This window comes from Corvus brachyrhynchos, unplaced genomic scaffold (genome assembly GCF_000691975.1).
Source record: "Corvus brachyrhynchos isolate BGI_N302 unplaced genomic scaffold, ASM69197v1 scaffold101, whole genome shotgun sequence".
Taxonomy (NCBI): domain Eukaryota; kingdom Metazoa; phylum Chordata; class Aves; order Passeriformes; family Corvidae; genus Corvus; species Corvus brachyrhynchos.
Window position 1 is genome coordinate 16,982,362 of NW_008237239.1, and position 21,919 is coordinate 17,004,280.

The following is a 21,919-nucleotide window of genomic DNA, read 5'->3' on the forward strand; positions in this document are numbered from 1 at the left end:
ACTATGTACTTTGGATAAAGGACTGAAAACAGGAGATTGTGGTTTTATTTTCATTTCTATCTCAACTTCATGTGACTCCTAAACAATGTTAGGTAGATAAATTATGAGGCTGGAGGGAAGATATTATAAACAATTACTTCATTAAAAGTTCCAGGCCACAAAAATGGGTAACTTGCTTACATACTTACTTTATCCGAGGCTTTGAAAATGAGTTTTTATGCTTAAATAATCACTGGATTTTAAAAGACAGTTGAATTTTGGATTTACTCACATTATCTGAAGGTGGAGTCTCTTTCTGTATGCTTTGGGAATTTAGTTTGCTAACCAGTTCATAAAGATGTAATAGCTTTAACTTGTTTGCACAGAACTGCAGCAGTCCTTCATCCACACACTCCAGCTCTGAGGAGAAATAAAACTGCATTTGAACTTGAATATGTAGCCTGGAATACTGAAACACATGCACAGAACTGGAGGATTTCTGAAACTCACTGTAATTTTTTGATTACATTCAATTCAGAGCAGCATAAAATAGGAATTATTTTTACAAGAGGTATTAAAAAAAGTTATCAGGCTTGTTTTTAAACTGGAGGTTGACAATGTGGAACTGAACAAAGACAAATCTATTATCTTTTCCTGGTTTAAGATCAAACCAGAAATTGTCAAAAATTGAGATACAGTTCCTATTTTCTTTCATCAAGAATAACAAACTATAATATTTTATTCATTGCGACAACACTTCAAGCATATTCCTTGCATCTGAAGAAGGCTTGATAACTATCGATATGAATTAAATTTCATCTCAGCAAGACACTGACTTCTGTATTTTTGCAATCCTAGTCTCAGAAATTTCATGTATCTATTGACATTCAAATTCCAGTAACAATTAAAGCAAACAGAATATAGGAAACTACCACAAACATGTCCAGAAAAACCCTTTTATTCCAACTTATTCGTCATTAAAGAAAGCTTTTTTGAGAGATCCTAAAAGGACCTTTCTATACAAAAGATTCCTCTGAATACATAATTTTCACCTGAAACTGCTTCTAAACATGATTTTCACCTACAACCCCTTAAATTCTTTTGATACATTGCTATTAAAATCCTACCAAAAAAAAGAAAAACACAGGGAGCTTGGCACAGAGCCACTTGACCTTGAATTCACAACCACAGCATTCACAGAGCCCAGGATCTTCTGCATATTATCTTTTACCTACTAGACAGAATGGAGGAATATGACCCTACTCTTGTGAAATTAGAAGGCTGGAACATTAGTCAAGTTTGTTGTATATTCTGACTGTGGGGAAATAATGTTATGTTTGACAACAAGAGATTAATGATGAAAAACACACCAAGAAACCATAGTCTCCATCAACCTCTCCTCAGTGTTAAAAAGCATGTTTCTGTTTTCCTTTGGACATTTTAGGAGTTCCAACAGAGGTGGATAATACTACTGATTTAGAATGCCAAACCAAAATTAGGTAGAGAACTGCATGTGTGAAGTTCTTGATCTCCCCTATATACTTCAAGAAAACGATAAGAAAAACCTACCACTGATAGAAATGAAGGAGGGATTTCTTCTCAAGCATTTGAAACTACAAGAATATGTTGTCACATTCTCAACTGAGGCAGGAGAAGGGACACAGCCTTTCCAATGGACAAATGGTTTATTCAGCACTTGCAAACAACAGTGGTAGGGACTTCTTGACTGCTATTGCTAAAGCCTCATCTTTTAACAAGGCAGTGTGAATCCAGTGATAACAACAACAACAACAACAAAGCAGACTTCTGTTGCTGAGAAATTCTAGCACATGCAAAGGAAGTGGCAGGCACATACTTCTCCACTCTAATTCTCAATACCCAGTTGGGTCTCTAAAATGGGTCAAGCACAAAGTTTGCCCAGTTTAGAAAGATATGAACGTGTAATTTCAAAGAAACAATCTCGTAGACTTTCAGCAACAAGATTTTGAATTGGCAATGACATTCCCTGACAAAGGCTCTGAAATCTCCAGTAAAACATGAAGTATTTGCTAAACTTCAGCAAAATCTACAAAAAAAAAAAAAAACAAAAAACCAAAAACAACAAACAAAACCAAATCAACTAGACATCTGGTCACACCTCAGACTCTCACTGGTAAGGATTTTGTGCTTCAAGTACATTAAAATTCACAGACCACACCACATCCTTACTTCCTTCCTCGAAGAGAGAATAAATTAAAATATTTACAGGCAAAAGCCTATGAACCTTCTTTCTAAAGGAAGCTTTTACAGGACACAAGTACCCAGAGCAGTTGTTGTTGGGTTTGTTTCGTTGGGTTTGTTAAAAATATATCATTACAAGTTACTAAGCACACAGCAAGCACAGCCAAGCATACTTACTAGCAAGCTATTTGCAGTCTGCATTAAATAAAGACACGGTAAAGCAACATCTTGTGATATCTGGTATCAAAACTAAGCTGACTAAGTGCAGTCTTCCTGTGGAATAGAACATTTCTACAATAGTCTTACAGCACTGCAGACCAAGTGCAAATGCCTCTCCATATTTGCAAAATCCACCTACCCTGTTTTTTTAAATTATCCATTAATGTCTGAGTGATGTTTGTGAGAGATGAAAGCGGCACACGTTCACTTGTCAGTATACTTTCCAAAGCCTGTTAAGCAGATATTCAAGAGAATTAAACATTCACTTAATCTTATTGTACAAATATGGAAGTTAAGCCAACAATAGCACAACTTTGACCACAATTTTTCATCTGTATTTCACCTTCACATATACTTGTGGCATAATTTGTTCCTACAGAAAAGTCTTCTCTCTTTTTATTATTCATGGATGATGCCTTGGAGAAGTCACAAGTCAAAGTTAATTCTAGTCAATATGTTGTAAAAAAACTACCCAGAAAAAAACATACAGCAACCCTAAACAGCTCAATTATTTGCTTCAAGTAAATATAGGGAAAAAAAAACCCCATATTTTGAAAGATTTAGCACTCTGGTAATGCAGTACTTTTTTTCTAATATTAAAGTATACTCTAAATCTTCACCTGTTTTTTTGTAGCAGGGTATTTGATATCAAGTATTAATTCCTTTGCTTCAGCTTCAATTAGATCTGCAAACAAAGACAATCACAATTTCAATTCATATTTCTCAAATGCCTTTTGAAGAGCAAGTCAACCTGCACAACAGTTAAGGGGCATATGGGTTCATGACAAAGATGAAGATACTGTTATAGAAGCTGCCAAAAAAAAGCTTGGGGAAAATGAAACAAACTAACAGAAACCCCGAGCTACTTAAAGATCATAACTAATAGCACATAGAGCTGTCAGAATGCACCACGATCATACTTGTGATTGCACACTTACAGGACAGATAATCCAAGAACCCTTTGATAACACACAATCTTTAGAAATTATACAGGAGAACCTACCTGGATCTGAGGTTTTAGCTTTGAGTAAAGCATTTAACTTCTTCACTAGATGCATATCCTTTGCTCGTTCACTCTTTTTATCACTGAAGGAAAAGAATTTTTAATTGTATGAGTGAAGAGAACTAAAAGCAATGATTCAATTAAACTGTATTTTTAAAATTATTTATGCTACTTTAAGGTAACATCACAATAATGAAAATCAAGTTAATCCATACGAACCAATGACACTATTACAGAGTACTATTCAGCTTGAAAAGGAACACCAGGATTACCCTCTCCAACTGTTTCCAAAAACAATAATGAAATTAGTAATACAGAACACAGAATGTCCTTACCTCAGTGCTAAATGGAAAGGTACATGGACAGTTTTTACACTCCCAGAGACTGGATCAACAAGGCAGATCTGGTAAGTCTGGGGCTGCCATCCCTGACTGGTCACATTGTTTAGACCCATTATTTTATAACCAGGATACAACAACCTGAAACCAACAAAAAAACAACCCTTTATACAGAATAACAAAACTAGCAACCTCCCCTTCCCACACATTAAATAAAATGGCAAAAAGTATTATAAAGCTAAGGTTTAATAACTGCTAAACACCTTTATCAGAAAAGACCGTAGGGTGATGAAATATGACTAAGTTCCCATCTCTAGAACAAGCAGCTGCATTCAGTAGAAACACTGGGCAGCACAAGAAGTGCTTGCCAGCACCACTAGCACTTTTACCCCTGGCATAGCCACATATCACTGTATTGCAGCAGCACAGCCACCATGCCTACCTGCTACCTGTTTCTTACCTACAGTATTTCCCCACATTGAAGGCTCCAACCCGAGGCCCTTGCTGTGTACTCCACACTTCCAGAATACCTCTTCTTGGAGCATAGATCACAAGGAACTGAGCTACCCTGCTTGGACCCTGTGCATTTCCAAAAGGAGAAGAATCCATCTTCTCAGTTTCCCTCTCCTGAAGGTCCTCTACAGTCTGTATCCAACCAACTTCTGCATCACGGTATCCTTTGTAAGAGAAGACAGAAGCTCATTAGTGTGCAGCAATGAATACATGATTAGTGCATCAAGCTGTAATCTTAAGATTTGTTTCAAATTGTGCAACTCCTGACTCCTGGAAAGAACTCTGGTCCATTGACTTGGAACAGGGCCCCCCAGAGAGTGGCCAAACACAGCCCATGACAAAGCTTTGGGGAGGAACAAATTCCTCTGAAGAAGATACAAAAAAACCCCAAGACACATCAGGTCAATACTCTGGACATTACACCAACACAAGAAATTGAGGAGTTCCTTGTTGGGCAGTCATCATAATGAAATGAGAATCTAACAAGCTGTGTATCTTCTTACTGATTTTTCAAATTGTTTATCTTCTCAGCAGAATTAAAGAGGGTACTAGAGCTTATCAAGAGAAAGAACCTTGGAGAATAAAGCTAAAGCTCTTCCAAAAAAATTGTGAGGTCAAAAGCTTTCTGTTGGGAAACAGTCTGTGAAGAAAAACAATTCAGAAAAATCTATGGCATTCAAAACGAACAGACCAAATTTTAACTGTAGGCCATGTATTCCAGGGATTTGCAGCAATACCCTTATGGACTTTATGTTACACCTGACTTTGGTTTGAAATGAACCAATGTAGTAAAATATTTGAAATCATAAGTCTCAACATAAGCCCCAGTGTTTTGAAGAATATTATTTGTTATCCTAATATCACTACCATACCTTTCCACATGCGAACTGCAAGTCCTCTTGTAACATCCAGCAAAATTACCCTTCCAAATTCATCTGTTACTGCTGCTAAAGTGTTACATGGAGAAAGACATATCCTTTCACCATGGCGACGGGAGTCGGGAAGTCCAAACCTAAAGAAATAATAATAATCAAGCAAAACCACTAAACACATCCTTTTCTTCAGAAATAGTTAGATTTTCTTATAAGGATTAAGATTTCTTTTTTTAAGGTAACAGAAGGTATGGGTAAAATTAAGAGCAAATTGAAAAAGGTTCTTGTGCTATCTACCAAGATGTATCATAGCTCTGCCTAAGTCCTACTGCAAAAGCAAAGTTCAGAAAGTAGGATAAGTGATTGCCTTGTCATGCACTGTCAGGCAACGACTGTACAGTAACAGTGAACCCACACACTGGAAGGGAAAGATGAATAATTATTTGTTTCAGATTATTTCATTAATTATTTCATTATTCAGAATGATAAACTGAAAAGAAACAAAGCTTAAAACAAATGACCTGCAAACTATCACTACTGCTTAAAGTCACATGTTCATCAATTCAAAATAATCCAAATAATTAAAAACACAAGAGATCTAAAGCAACTGACAAACTTACCTCACTGCCAATGGAGTTGCAGGTTCCACTTTTGGTTTTTGCTTTTGGACAGGTTCTTCTTCATGCTTACTCTTCCAACCAAGCCAGCCACTTGCAACAGAAAAACATGTAAGAAGAATTACACTAATGGTCCTAAAAATGCTCAAAATATTATGAAGCCACAACTAAAAAAAAATACATTTTTTTATTACCTGGCAGCATTAAATAATGCTGAAGTCAGTTTGCTTGCAACGGCTAAGGCAACGTGAGACAACAGTGGCTGTGAGCTACCCTGAAAGAAAGGAATACAGTGCTTAGGAAGTCAAGAAACAGTCAGCTGTGAACCACCCTGAAATGAAGGAACAAAGCCTTTAGAAAGCCAAGAAATAGTTCTTACACTGAACTCAACTGCAGAATAGTTTTCAGGCCTCCTATGGACTTTCAGCTCAGAAAGCATAGCTTTAAGACTGCAAAATTTTAATTCATTGCCCCCAGAAAAGCCATTCTGACATCTCTTTACAATTTCAAAATCCTCCTGCAAGTCACTGGTAGCTCAGTATGTTTGTCTGCAACAGAAGTTAAAAAAACCCTGTGTATGATCTATCACAGAGTTAGCCGGTGTATGGCTTTGGCATCCTTACAAATAACCATGTAAGCAGTTTTTTCACAAACATTTTGGAAGAGCAAGTACAAAAGTAAAAATTCCAATTCTAGCATTTTCAATTAACTTTCAATCCTGATAAGGGCAGCACACATGTAGGGTCTGAAGGTACAAGACACAGCTATGATGACATCCTTTTCCTCCCATACAACAGAAAATGATGTAAATATGCTACATGTTAAGCATAAATTGCAATTTTCTCCTACAAGAAATCACTACAATGTACTCAGGTCATGTTTGCACACAATCAAAGGCCAGAGACTCCAAAAATCCTTAAGATGCATTGTTCACACAATACCAACCTAATTTTTCAAAAACAGGTAAGTTACGTAATAGGCAATAAATTAACAAATTTTAAAAAATTACTTGACTGTCACATTCACTGTAAGATAGAAAATAAAATTTCTCATTTGCAGGAAGCCATGCTAGACATTACTATCACATCCACTCCAAACCATTCCAGTTTCAGAAGATCAAGAGGGGGAAATGTCAGCATAAAATGAACATAAGAATACTTCAGAAACACTCATACAGAAAAAAGAAGGATTAATTATTCAAAGTTTCAGCAAGTCAGCTTTGTAGTACATACCTCCAGGGCAAAAAAGAACCCAGTGAAAGGATTGGCTCCAACAGTAACATACTGGGACATGGCAGGTGGACTGTTTTTTATAGCTGCATTATATCCTCCTATATTGGAGGCAGTCTTCATTTGATCAAAAGGACACAGTGTCATGATGCCTAACAGAAACATTAAAGTGAATGTCTTACACATTCAGAACAAAGGCATGCAATTGCTCCAAAAGCATAAATACACTCCTGCCTTCTTGACTGACCAGCCAACATTCAGGGGGAAGGGAAGAGGAACAGCTTTAACCACAGAAATGCTAAACAATGTGTCAGAAACAACCTAATGGCCTTGGGTTAATTATAAAGCACATCTGGTTTGTTGAGAAGAAAAAAAATTCAGCAGAGTTGAGCAGCAAAAATACATGTACCAAGCTCACTTCACCTGCCTTGATAGCAGCCTTCTGACCTCTTAGCTGCTTTTGTAGAAAGGGTGGAAGAGAAACTAAGCTTACTGTCCCTCAGATATGCCTCTCTGACAAGAACTGAGGCTTCTGCAAATTCCTGAAGGGTAAAAGTCTTTGAGAGCCTACAAGTCAATTTGTCCTCTTTGGAAAGGAACCATCTCAAATTCAATTTTCCTTATGTGCTAGACTCAGGGAACACCCCCATCAGTCTTAACCTGCCTGCCAGACAGTTTTTTCACCAGATAGAAATGGAAAAAACTGCATCTGATCTGATCTCTCTCAGCTGTTTCTTCCCAAGCAACAAAGAACAAGTCAGTTACAGCTGTAAGATGGAAGGCTCAATCAGAACAGAAAAGAAAGTAAAATATATTTTTGATAATGGTTAATGAGATAATTCATCATGACAACCTTCTCTCAGTATTTCTATTCAACTGGTATCACTAAGTACTTTCAACCCGAAGTTAACTGCACAAAAACATTATTTCATTTTTTTAAATACTTGAAATTAAACAGAAATGCTTACCAATACTAGCATGGTCAACAATCGTATCCACATCTTGTAAACCCCATTTCTTATAAGCTAATGGTGGAGGCTGAACATTCTCATTGCCAGATGCTGCAGCTGACAAAAGTTGATAAAGCACAAAAAAATTTCTACTGAGTCAAAGACAAAGGAATAGCATAACAGAGAGGGAAAAAAACACCTGATGCAATCTGAAGCCACAAAATAACCTGGTTTGAAGTTAACATGCATTGAAACATCTGTTAAAATGGCCTTTTGAAATATTTACTGTCACCAAATTAAAACATTTTTAAAAATTAACTGAATAAAACCACACAGGCTATTCCATCATAACTACATTTTGCACTTGCAGATAGTGTATTCACTAGTTATTTATGGTATAATATTCTGTACAATTTTAAAAAGCTACTACAATTTATTTCTGTGGCTTGGGCATGTTTAAGTGGAAACTTCTCCACCCAAGTACTTGCAAAGTCAGCACACTCACTAGATATGTAACAGTGGGAGGTAAGAACAGTGGTAAAACTAAACCAGTGAATGAAACTTTCAAAATATCTATTACCCCAAATATAGATGATCAAGAATGAAGGAAGATACAACACTCCAGCTGCAGATACTGCAACAAGCTTTAAGTCCTTCTCAACACCTCTCACACAGTACTGCCACATAATTCTCTTCTACCCCCTGGAAACTGAGCTTGTTTCCAAATTAAAGTATGAACAGGCACTGTACTAAGAAACAGGATAAAAGTCTGCACAAGCAAACAAGGTATCAAAAGCTCTTAGACATTTACACAAACAGCAGTGACCACCACTGCCATCATCACAGCATTATCACTCCCCATGAAGTCTTTCTTGGGAAGAAGAGCATTCCACTGACAGAGACATGCTAAGAAGCACCTTAGCAGTATGCAGTGGCTTAATGCCAGTGGGCAGCTGACCACCACACAGCAGCTCACTCACTCCCTCCTGTGGGATGGGGAAGAGTCAGAATAGTAAAAGTGAGAACACTTGTGGGCTGAGATAATGACAGCATGCAAACAAAGCAAAATAATGAACTTTCTTCACTACTTCACATCAGCAGGCAGGTACAGGCAGGTATTTAGCTACTTCCAGGAATGCAGAGCTTCATCACATGTAACAGTTACTTGGGAAGTCAAATGCCATAACTCTGAAGATTGCCCCTTCCTCCTTTTCTCCTCCCAGCTTTTATTTCCAGGAATATCATCATACGGCACAGGATATCTCTTTGATCAGTTGGGGTCAGCTGTCCCAGCTGTGTCCCTCCCACTTTCTGGTGAGCCCCCAGCCTGCTCACTGTCAGGGCAATGTGAGAAACAAAAAAAACCTTGACACTGTGTAAGCACAGCTCCACAGCAGCTAAAACATCAGCATGCCATCAGTGCTGTTTTCATCACAAATCCAAAACACAGCCTCCTATCAGCTACTAGAAAAAAAATTAACTCTATCCCAGCCAAAACCAGTGTAAAGCATGTAGAGGATAGTCAATACTACTTGGACAATTTGGGCTCTGAGAACATTTTCTGTAAAGGAAGAAATGTCCCTGACCGCAGTAGGTGTCAATATATCTATGAGCAAGCAAGGAAGATCTAAATTCCACCTTGATTTGATATTTAACCAGAGTAAATGTCATAAAAAATAAAGATTAAGAGATTGAAAAATAAACATTTCCTCTTACACGTACCTCTTGCTACCTGATTGCGACACGCACGAAGGGACTGGAAGAGGCTGAAGCCATCAATTGTCACAATTGCTGCTGGGTACAAGATACTTAGTTCTTCATTCTGGGGAAAAAATGAGAAGGAGACAAAAATAGATTACTCCTACTGTTGTAACAGCTTCTTTTCTGGCTTTTACACAAAGATGAGGATTACATCCAGAGAGTTAACATATTAAAAAGCCACAGCCAACAGACTAAGGCAGAACTACAGAAATTCAGTATTAAACTGTCCCAAAAATTATTTTAGCCACACAGTTTTATATTTTTATCTTCTTTTAATAACTTGTTTGCTTAATGTATCTTATGGCTTAGGAAGAAAATACGTAAGTTACAGCAGCTTTTGAAGGCCACAGAAAAACAGGTTCATCTAGAATGCAAATACCACGGTTTTAGGAAGCCAAATTCTGAAACTGGATTAGTGCCTGCCTAAATTACCACTTGGGCACATAAATGCTAATCTGGTGATACAAATTCAAGACTCAAATTCCTTAATGCTCCTGTATTTCAAAACTGATCCCAAAAATGTCATGCTAGATCACATGAGTATTGGTACAAAGAAAACGTGGAAATTTCTGTGATTTTGTTAGTTTTTCACATAAAGCTTGCCACCTCAGCCAAAAGGAAGGAAAGCTGCCTTCTTTCCTGAATAGTCTGAGTTCTGCAGATCCTTCTCTGCAGGAAATACTCATAATGACATGCAGGTTCCGAGCCTCATAAACATTCTTTTAATTTCCAGCTATCTCCTCTGTGAAATAATTAAAATAAGTTCTTATGAATGAGTATGAATAGCTTTCAGCACCTGTCAAGTTACATTTTCTTCCTTCATCGATGCATTATCATATTTTTTGCACACAAATGAATAAACAGAAAATGAATGAAGTATTCCTTTGCAAACAGAGAAAAATAGAACAAATCTATAGAGCTAATACTCCAAAAAATAAAAAGACATTCTGAATCCTCAAACTATACAGGCATGACTACATCTAGAACAAGAAATCAAGAGTCTCTTGTTCTAAAGAATTGTCCATCCCAACAAAAACTGGTAAAGGACACAGAGGATTCACAGAGAAGACTCCCTTCCATACCCCATAACACTGGCACTTCGCTTTTGAAATAATCTGACAAAACCTGTTCTGTGACACCAGGATGCCTGGGAATCTCATAGGTTCTGCACTTTAGCTGGAGGACAGGATCTTCATTCAAAAGCTGCGCAAGAAGCAGTACTCCACTCTAGAAGAGAAAGGATAAGAAGCATGAACATGTCTGTCCCTTTTCTTAGGGAAGGCAAAAAGCACAGTCTGCAGAGACCAAATTTAAACCACACAGATGTTTATGACAAGAGCACCCTTGTCCTGCCCTGCTCAGAAACGCACCTCAGTGTAAAACCGAACGTAGCCAGAGGTGAAGCCAACCACAATACACGTCCAGTCAGGGCGGCCTGTGGAGCTCCTGTTTCACAAAGATACACTCAAGTTAAAATCAAATCCCATTCTAAGCTAGAGACACAGCAAAGTGTCATGTAAGGAGACTAGGGATGCATATCCATCCTTACCTCTTCTGACTCGCCAATGGAATACACAATACGCTACTAACACATTCACTAGAAACAGAAACAGAAAATTAATGCTTTTCCCTAGCTGTGAAATTTTACTCCACACAAGAGATCTTGCCATGTCAGCACTTTGAAAGTTTTAGTCATTTATTAATGCAGCCCACCATATATCAAATTCACAGTAAGAATCAACAAAAATCCCTTCATTTTAAAGACATTTTCAATTACAAGCTCAAGAGTGCCCAAACAGACTGCATCAGTGCTTTTTGTACCTTGTTAATGCTGTCTTTCATAAATCACAGGCTGATTATTCTGTCAGTACTGTTCAGCAGATTCAAGTTAAATCTCATGTACCTAAAGGTAAAATTTTTTTTCTGATCTATAATGATATGCCATGAACAACCACTTTAAAAAAAAAAAAAAAAGAGCCAACTGAACCATACATATCAAAATAAATTTTTGAAATACGCAATTAGGTAGATTTTATATCCACTGCTATTCAGTGACTTATAATTTGACAGCATTTGAATATGGTCTTCCCAGTTAATGCAATAACTGAGCATGCTCAGTGACAGGCAAAGTATGCAGAAGGCAAGCAGATGAGCAGGCTTCAATATCTCAAATCAAAAGTTATTTAACTGTTACCATGACACAAAGTTTTACACTGTCTGGGGAAACAGAAGCGGTACAAAGGTTTTATGAGCCAGCATATAATTCAAGGTGACATCCCAAACAGCACTTAAAGCATAAATGCCAGCAGTACTGTTAGTTTATTATTTACATTTCAGGTCACCCCCATTTCCCAAAGAGTGACTAAATAAGCAAGGTAGACAATTGGAGAAGGAAAGCTTTCTAAATGCAAGCTTGAGATGAACTGCAATTTCATTACATCCTCAAAGCAATATTAAATATCTCTGTGACATCTCATCTTCCAATAGCAAAGCTTAGCCACCACAGAACATTCTCAGTTGAAGGCAACTTTGGGAAAAGAAAAAAAAAACCCAAAAAACAAAAAAACAAAAAACAAAAAAACCAACCAAAAAAAGTTAAGTCTTTTGATAATCTGACAGTAACATATTTACACCTCCACAGAATAATAAATCAATTTGTATTGAATATAAGTGCACCTATCTAAAGAGAGCTACCTGTTTCATATGACAGTGTCCCTCAGGGCTGTAACAGTAGCAAGAAACAAACCCTCAAACAGATTTTCTCTTTTTTTTTTTATTAATAAAAGATGTCAGGGTCATTTCAAATGCATGGCAGCAGCAGTTTTAAAAAAGAATTATGATTTTTACAGATTGGAGAGAAGCTGATGAAGTCAACACCTCCTGCAGCAAGCAGAAGGTTGAAGGCAATAGGGAGCATGTTCAAAGGCAGACAGCAACTCAAGGCTGCAAATGTAACAGCAAAGTGCAAAATCTTATTCCATATGGGAGATACAAAAAAGCATCTGCCTGGTTATTTGAGGACAGATGAAGCAAAAATACTGTATAAATACCAAATGTATGACCAAAGCAAATTTTCCAAGTCCCTAAGTGACTTAGAGCCCAAAACCATATTTTGATGAGAGAGATGACTTTATACTTGTTTGAGGGTTTGAATATGAAGAGAAGCATTTCTAGAACAACTCCATATGATTCCAGTTGCAACATTCCTTAAGAAAATTTCATCTCTACTATAAAAGTAGATTTTTCAAATGAGTACTAAATTTTTTCACTTCTAGAACAAGATAAAAACCATGTCTAAATTACACACAAATACAGTGATTTGCAGAGAAGCCTTCTTTTAATTTCTAAGAACTTGTCCTGTGACACCACACAATGTACAGGAGTGAGCTTTGCAGGTACTGTTTCTCATCACTTATGTTACTCTGTTTCCAACAGTGATACACATAAGACCACGAATGCACTCAGATGAAAGGAAAAAGAGTACAAGTAAAAAGCCTATGTTACTAATTGCTAAACATGAAAATAACATCTTAATCACAGCTGCATTTCAACACCTACCCTTCTTCAACATTCAGAGAGCCACTCCAGCCAACAGCATATTGCATTTCCTCCTTTCCCTTGTCACTGTGCTTCCATTTAGCTGCCATGAAGAATAAAGACACCATCTATAAAACTCCAATGTTTTGCATCTCACAAATTTAGTTCTATTTCTCATCCTTCTCTTCAGTACAATACATCCTACCACACTTAGATTAAGTGCCAATTACAAACCTTGAAGATCATAAAAATAAAAAGACATTCTTAGGGACTTTTCTAAAGAAGTCATATGCTTTCTTAGAAATTTACATGGAACAACACAGTACTAAAATTCTGAAACACCTAGTTTTGTTTAAAAATATTTATACAGTAATCCATCGAATTTTAAAAGCTTCAATTCAGGAAACAGGGATACCTTTAAAAGTTCCCAGAGCCCTACTTTAGAGTAAAATATAAAGCCACCCAATGTTCAAGATGGTATTCACCCACTGTTCAAGAATTTTCTATCAAAGGTGGAAACTTCAAGAAAAATTCACGTTAATACTCCTTTCCCCAAGTGATACTGGCTCAGGTAATTTAAGGGAAAAGGAAACTAAGGTCAAGCATTTCTTAATGGCTAAAACCAATACAAAAGTTTTGTTTTTTTCTTACTGAGAAAAAATAATGTCGGTATCTCTGAGCATTTTAAAACTATTGGGTAGTTATAACACATATGAATTATGACTTGGGGGATAAACAGAGGGAGTGGGGCAAACAAACCTTGTTCTGGTTACTATAAAGTATCCTGGCATAAACACTCCACGGAATGGATACTTACGCACTAAAAAGACAGCTTTCTGTTCATTAGCTATTACCATCAGGTCATTGGTTGGTGACAAGGACAACACACAGTCCTGAAGCCAGTAATTCCTCTGGCTCTTGGAATTAGATTCCTCTTCCTCCTGCAGGTAAAGCTTTAGTCAATGTATGCAAGAATTTTTAGGCACAGCAGAACTTGCAAGACTGATGAGAACAATCTGGCTTGCCCTCCATACCAGTGCTGAATGGACTTTTTATTACTGACCACATCACTTCAGCTCCAACTTGCATGAAAAGCCCTGAGAAATGCATCAGCCTTGCACTAATTGTGTGTTTACAAAACAGAAAACAAAGAAGTACTCATCACTAGCTCTACTCAAAATCATCCCCTTTCAAAGACACACTAGGAGAATGAGACTTAAAGTTTTAAAATCATTGATTAGAGAGTGCAGAGAATCTCTGTAGTTATTCTCATTGCAATCCATACTCAAAATGAACAATTTATCCAAGCTCATACATTGACCAGCATTAAGTAAATACATGCACATATCAAGGCAACTAAGCTGGTATTCACATGGCAACAGGTATCAGGTACCTTTCCACAAAGTATCTTCACAATGAAACAATTCCAAACAAAATGGTGCCAAGTTTTAAGGGTATAAAGATGGGTAAGTAAAAACTTAGATACCATCCTCATGTATAAAAGCAAAACAATTACATCTTTTTTTGCTTGGGGCAACAAGCCAAATATTTTATTGCAGCACAAAGTAGCTCTTGCTAATCACAGTTCAAAGTCAGGAAGTAACAGCTTCTCAGTGAACTGCTGCAAAGTCTGATAGTTGATACTCCTGGTTAGTTAGATCCATCCTCTTATCCAATCGCAGCAACACACTTTCCCTTGCCCACAGACTCCATTTCCACTTCCATATCCAACCCTACTTCCTCTTAGCTCTCCCAAGTATTACTTCATCCTCTCGTATCTCAAAGCAGCTATGCACAAATAAAAAACCCAACAGCTTCAGTGTGATCATTTTCTGATTCATTCTATTTATTCTATTACAGTAAAGTTGCATCCGCTTGAAAACATGCACATTTACTCCCAGCAGAAAAATAAACACCAATCTGTAGGAAGAATTTGCATATCATGCTCTTAATCAGCTATTGTATTTATTTCCTTTCATAAGCTTGTACCATAGAAATGGCCACTGTGCACATAAAAATACCTTGTATATCCGTGATAAAGTCTACATTAGCACACTACAAACGTTCTGTTAACTACCGCTGTCCACACCGTCTCTTAATTTGTGTAAGAGAACCTATTTTCATGTGATTTTTGTTTATTGATGGATGCCAAATTCTATAGCAACAATTTTTCCCTATTTACTGGCATTTTTCAAGACTTTACAAAAAGGCAATGAAGTTGGCTGAGATACTCGTGACAATTTTAATTACTCATGACAGAGATAAATGTATCGTGCAAAAACATGTAAGCAAAAGCCAAAGAAAAGCCTTATATTAATTTTTAATGTCATGATTTTCAGACTGAGGAAAAAGAAACAGAAATTAAACTCTTGTCTAAAGAAAAAGGAATTACTACAGTATTTCAGACAGAAAATTTAAAATTATCTGTAAACACAAACAAAGAACTTGAAATATAAAGACATAAAATGTGGTCATCTTATATTAGCTACAAAAATAAGCTAAGGTTAAAAACAGGAAAAGCACTGAACTTTTCAAAACAAACTACTTAAAGGGGAAAGACAGAATGATTAAAATCTGTATTTAAGAAAAGACATCATCATGCCTACAAAATAACTAATCAGATCTATAAAAGGACACCTTATAAAAAAAAACAGAACTTTTTTTTTCAATGCCTTCTCAGAAATTGCTATGTTCCATGAAATAGGTACTTGTCCAAGGCACAAGTAATTCCAAGAAACAATGGATTTTTCACCAACTATAACGCAAATCAAAGCTTTAACAAGGGAATATTTTACTAATAATTCTCAACTCTGTGCTGGACTCATGCACTCATTTTGCTGTGTGTTTAGACACACAGACTCCTGTATTTATATGCTCCCACACAGAACAACCCCTTTGCTGTGTATGACAGCAAACCCTTTCTGAAGAGTTTGGCCTGGAATCACTGGTAACTTTAGAGGAAAACCAGTAAGTAGAGGATGCGAGAAGGGTGTGAACCACCTGGCAGAAGAGTATGACATTTTAAAGCAAAGAGTGAAAAACTGAACTATTTCAATTTAGAAATGCCTGCTGGTTCTATCAAATTACAGCAAAAGTAGAAAATCAAGTATTTGTTCCCCTCATTCTGGAAATTATAAACATTACAGCACATCTAAAAAAGACATGGCCTGAAAAACACACTCATTTCATGGCAATTACAGTGGAGCTGAGTACCCATCCTATTTTAAAGGTTTTATACCCCTGTCATTCGTGACAGTGTCAGTGACTCATCTCTGGGAGACACCATGCTCATTTCAATTTGTCTGTCACCTCAGCTGAAAAATCTGTTTCTCTGCTGTATAGTCACAAGGACACTGCCCAACAACTTGGGCACCCTTCCTACACACTGAGAAAAAGACAGCAGATAAGGGGTTTGTTACCAAGGTGATGTCTGGATTCCTCAGAGCTCTTAAAGGGAATTAATAAACTAATTCTGTTGAGATGATTCATTCAGGTGCAAAGGATTTCTACAAGCAGCTTCACTGACATCTCATCAAGTCAGCTGGTAGCTGGAAGGTTCAGCCTTACAAACAATTAACAGACCAGCCCTGCTACTCTTAGTTGAAGGAGTTGTGCAGAGGAATGCTTCTCCCCCTTTAAAGAGCAACTGTGCTGTTCCATCCCACACAGGTAGTTTAAACTCTCCTGTAACACCATCCACATATCACAACATAAAAGGAGCACTAGTGATCCTTAGGAGGATGTCTATGCCAGTAATTCATGATTCAGGATTTTTTAATTTATATTAATTTGCGTTAATTATACCTTCACTGCCATGCCCTATTTCTGGCTAGCTATAGGACAAAAAAGATGCCCTCAGCTGCAGCAGCACAGAACGATGTGGGTATACTCCAGTGAGAAAAACACTACAGAACACAAGAATATGAGCAATTATCACAATAGGTAACATCCAAGCTATATTTAGAAAAAAATTACAGGAGCAAGGGGCAAGCAAGCAGTCACATTTAAAACAGAGGTCAAGACCTCTCTTGCCCAGGTGACAGTTACAGAGGAGGAAAAAAACAAAACACCACACACACAAATTAGTGGAAAAGTCTTCCATAATAGGGAAGTTAGCAATACACATATACATATGAACTTACAGGTTCTTGCAATTCTGCTTCATCCCAGGCTCCCCAGCCACCATCTTCCCAGCTTGTTGATCTGCCTGCTTTAAGTGAAAAAAGACTTGTCAGAGGAATACAGCCTATGCAACGAAACAATCATTTTCCTTTCCCCACTAATGAATTACAGGTTTTTTATGGCAGATACTAAAGGTGTTCTACTGAAAGAACCCTGAAGTGTCTTATTTATCTGTATTATATTTACTTCCATTTCTGACACTATGGAAGAGCAATAACAGAAGATGTACCCTATGTACAAAGTGGAAACAGGTTTAACAACACCTGTGTCACATTAATTCTGACAGCCTGCATCCAGGACTCTGGACAAGTTTCACCTTACAGTGCCTGAGACAACAGCCACTGATCACTGAACAGGGCCTTTGTCCACTAGAACAAATTATCCAAGCAAATTTGTCTTTTCTCAGGTTCTCACAGAAATTCAGAGACCCAAGATACACCCATAGTTTTATATAGTAAGAGGGCATAAGGGGGGAAGGCAAAAACTTTCCACTTGGCAAAAACTCTCCAGCAGGCAGAGACATAAAACCTCACTGCAAAACCTAAGCCTTAGCTTGATTTATGGAATTATTACTACTCCAAAGACAAGAAAAGCCACATCTTGTACATTTTAGGCAGCTACAAAAGGAGAAGAGATAGCAGTCTCCCTCCAAGCCCTCAGAACTTTCTGCATTTGCCCCCGATGCTTTACTAAGACAACCTGTAACACACCACAAGAACCACATATGCACAAGTAAACCATCTTCCCTTCCATAATGTGGATTAACATCCAGTTTAAGTCAATTACAGGATCAGCCACTAGCAACCGAAGTTCATTTCAAAAGGAAACTATAGTAGACAGAAATTCATCTGTGACCACAAAACATCTGAGCCCAGAATAATGCAGATTCCCACAAGCACCAGCAAAGCAAAAGCTGAAGGTTTGGCCTCTGAGGAGAAAATGAGCACAAGGACCTTGGTCATTCACATCTTTGCGAGACAACAGAGAGGAAAATTAATGAGACACCGATCAGTTTCAATTACGTCATTCAGAAACCTCAGAGTAACCACAAGCTCACAAAATACCTCAAACACCTAAGAAAACAGAGGTTCATAGAGACAAGCCTACTTCTTAGTTGTAAGAGTGAATGTAGAAGCCATTTTTTTCACCTAAAAATATAGAACTTGATATCAATTTAAAAGCCACAGGCATTTAGTAGTAGCAGATGTACAATTCTCAAACACCACCACCACTGGGACGATCAATAAATCAATAAACATCATTATAGTTCAGTAGAAAAGCCAAAGACTGACTTCCATCCAAGCATGCACTGGAGTGAAATCTGAAGCAGTAACATCAGTAAGATTTCAAGAGTTTTCCAAGGATTTCTTTCAAGTTTTTCCATTAACTGCTGCTGTCATGGCAAATTTGACCTTAAGAAGAAGTTTAAACATAATGTCTCAAATGAGCTTAAATTTAGTTTTAAGCAAGATTCTGCCATTTTCGATGGTCAAACAGTACCGACAAGAAGGTTTGTATCAAGAACAATTTTATTTGGTCTAAAAACTTGTAGTTGTGTTACCACCAAGCAAGGAAAGACTGAACAACAAAACAGAAATCTGTAATCTCTGTCTAGGCAGATTTTAAATCTGCTTCTATATGACTAAGGAAGACAAAACCTTTGAAAAAAATATTTTAGTTTAAGACACAAGCTTTCCCCCAATGCTGTTGAGAAAGTATTTTAGGAGACTGTAGAAGACAAGATGCCCACTCCATTTTACCTCTGTAAAATGGAAGGGTCTGTACCATCTGCAAAATGGGCAAGTCAGCCAGTTTTACTGCATCATCATCATCAATACAGATATAACTGCACAGTTATTTCAGACATGACTATATAAGCAACAAGCTTCCAAGGGTCACAGTCTCATCTTGTATTTGAGGTTGAAAATTTTCCAGCATAAAAACATACAAAGGAAAATTGTGGCAAATACTGTTGAATATAGTAACCACAAGAAGAAAACAGTAGCTAACTTCAATGTTTAGATTAAGATAGCTAATAAAACTCTACTTCTGTTTGCATTTTATTATCTCAAAAGACAAAAAAATCTTCCTATAAAATTCATGGAGAAAAGAAATCTGTCCATGTGCCACAGTCCAGAGAAAAACATAACCATATCCAAGAAACACAGCTGGGGCCAATGCCTTCCCTACAGCACAGAGCAGACCAACCTTCCCAAGAAACCTCAGCCACTTCATTTCTGAGACTGAACACCCACAACATAAAACTGCAGCTGTGAGGATTCTTGCTGCCTCTGTGAATAGCTACAATTTCATGGTAGTTGTCATCTTGCTGGGATGATACTAGATAAAAGAAAAAAAGATGGGAAAATGATGTAATGGTGAGTCACCATTCCACTGACGAAACCTGCAGAGATCTTTTGGAACTGTGGCCTGCTCTGCAAAGGCAGCACCTTCTCCAGCTTACAAGGGTTTACAAGCTTGCTCCTTCATATCCCTTCTCCACATTGTATAAACCAGCCCAGGATGCACTATCATATGTATTTCTCAAGCCCCTGCATCCATCTTGCCTTTCTTCCACATATTGTCCCCTTTTTTAAGAAGAAATGAAATTAAAGTTGTTTTCTTATTCACATTATTATTTAGACATTTCACCTGTGCAATGAATAGTGAAGCGAGGCCTTAAACAATAAACAACCACCTCTGGAACAATGGACAGAGAAGGCACAGAGGAGACACTGTCATAAAGTAACCCAAAGCACCAGTTATTCACCTGTGCCAATGAACTACAAAGTATTCCATGGAGGAGGTCAGCTTGCACAGCCTTTCCCACCCACCCGCAGTTGGACCAGTGAGAGTCCAAGTCCACTGAGTCCAAGATTGGTTATGATGAAGATTTTGAGAAATACCCCACCATTTCCTTTAGTAACATTACAGATCAGAACTAGCAACCGTGGAATGTAACACACTATCTAGTAACCAATACCTAAGCAAGCCCTAAACAGTTGCAACATGACCATTTTTTCCAGTCCCTCTTTGGGGAAGGGTGGGGGGTGGAAATCAAACTTTCCTGCACAAATCTCTATTTCCATTCAACTTTATCTCTGACTAGTAGTAGATGTCTTAACAGTTCTCCTTACTTGGATAAAGCAGCAGCAATATTCCAGATTTTGCTTTACTGAGGAGATTGCAAAAATAAAAGTTCATCTACTGGATTTACACGAACCACTTAATTCTTTATTTGTAGCATACAGCATCAGCACATTTGAAACTTTAGAGCTGGTTTAAATGCTGCACATGTGCAACACTGGCGTTAATGCACAAGAAAATTCATTTAAGCACATTTATCATAAACATAATACCCACAAGAACAATTTCTACTCATAAGCATATTTTGTTTAAAAGACAAGAAGAGAGGAGAGAGAAAAAATAGCAACAGATCTAGACCACTGAGGTCTAACTGGCGTTTAACAGGTCAAATTCACTACGAAAGATATTTTTACTCACTTCCCAAATTACAGAATACACATCTGAGCACAGAGAACTGCCAGTGTCCTACCTTCCAGAGCAGCACGATGACCCGGGGCAGGCAGCTGGAGCCTTTCCTTCCTGCCCTCACATTTATGTTCCAAGTCCATGCAGGAGGTTATTTGAGGATGTGCTTGGACACATGCAATGAATTCCCATCCATGCTTTAAGAATATAAAACAATAAAAGGTAATAATGCAAGAAATGACTGCTCAAGTGTGAGAGTTGCAGATTTTTTTTCCATGCATGTTTACTGCAATTCTGATATCACTAGACTGCATAATTTTGGAAGAAATAGAAGCAGTTTCTTTTCTCTTCAGGCCAAGGAATTTTAGAAATAGCTTAGAATCTTCCTGCTATTCAGGAATCATAGGCCATTTATTCCCAAAGTTCCTCCAACGTGAGGACTCACAAATACATTAGGATATTTTGCCAACATTACTAGGAAGCCTCTCTTGAGACTAGTTGTATATTTGTTCTCTCTTCTCACTTCAGATATCCTTTAGTGGGGAAAAAAACCCCAAAAGCACTCAAACTAGGTTGGTTTCCTAATCACAAAAATAACCACTTAAGCATTTTTCTTCCTTAAGGTCGTCACAATTGCTTTCAACAAAGTAAAAAATGACTAAATTAAAAATAATCCAGATAAAAATAAACATAGATGTTTTTAAAGTAATACTGCAAAGTTCTATAGCTTACAGTTGTAACTTAACCCCAAAAACAAAATTTGAAATACCAGAGGGAAAAAAAAAACCAAAGCCCATAGGAAACAAATGAAACAGATTACATACAAAACATAGTATTCCACACTTTTTTCAGGTGCAAGCAGTGCCTTAAATTAGAGTAAGAAAGAATGAAGCCTGTGCAGCAAAGGAGTTGTTAAAGCAGCAAAAAACTCAGGTGAGAAGATAGTTTGGATGAAGTACTCTGACACCATTCTCTCATGTATGCTGAGAGCATGTCATTTACTCTTT

At 37.4% G+C, this 21,919-nt stretch overlaps 2 protein-coding genes across 5 annotated transcripts in view; one reads left to right on the top strand and one right to left on the bottom strand.

The window, feature by feature from the left end:
- The window catches only part of RAB3GAP2 (RAB3 GTPase activating non-catalytic protein subunit 2), a 37,172-nt gene extending 16,102 nt beyond the window's left edge, over window positions 1-21,070 (bottom strand). For 2 of the 3 annotated variants that reach the window (XM_017730047.1, XM_017730045.1), the window contains exons 1-19: window positions 20,977-21,070; window positions 17,381-17,448; window positions 14,056-14,179; window positions 13,260-13,341; window positions 11,251-11,298; window positions 11,072-11,147; window positions 10,827-10,928; window positions 9,663-9,762; window positions 7,959-8,057; window positions 6,994-7,142; window positions 5,956-6,035; window positions 5,765-5,854; window positions 5,145-5,284; window positions 4,220-4,436; window positions 3,757-3,900; window positions 3,422-3,504; window positions 3,039-3,103; window positions 2,558-2,648; window positions 272-399 (exon numbers count right to left, since the gene is read on the bottom strand). In XM_017730047.1, coding sequence (XP_017585536.1) covers window positions 272-399; window positions 2,558-2,648; window positions 3,039-3,103; window positions 3,422-3,504; window positions 3,757-3,900; window positions 4,220-4,436; window positions 5,145-5,284; window positions 5,765-5,854; window positions 5,956-6,035; window positions 6,994-7,142; window positions 7,959-8,057; window positions 9,663-9,762; window positions 10,827-10,928; window positions 11,072-11,147; window positions 11,251-11,298; window positions 13,260-13,341; window positions 14,056-14,179; window positions 17,381-17,448; window positions 20,977-21,055 — 1,965 coding nt within the window. In that variant the 5' untranslated portion in view covers window positions 21,056-21,070. The remainder of the gene's footprint in view (window positions 1-271; window positions 400-2,557; window positions 2,649-3,038; window positions 3,104-3,421; window positions 3,505-3,756; window positions 3,901-4,219; window positions 4,437-5,144; window positions 5,285-5,764; window positions 5,855-5,955; window positions 6,036-6,993; window positions 7,143-7,958; window positions 8,058-9,662; window positions 9,763-10,826; window positions 10,929-11,071; window positions 11,148-11,250; window positions 11,299-13,259; window positions 13,342-14,055; window positions 14,180-17,380; window positions 17,449-20,976) is intronic. The other variant, XM_017730046.1, reaches the window with a different exon arrangement.
- LOC103612817 (acrosin-like) overlaps window positions 1-21,919 on the top strand; it is a 215,346-nt gene that overhangs the window by 155,517 nt on the left and 37,910 nt on the right. The gene's annotated exons all lie outside the window — the stretch shown is intronic.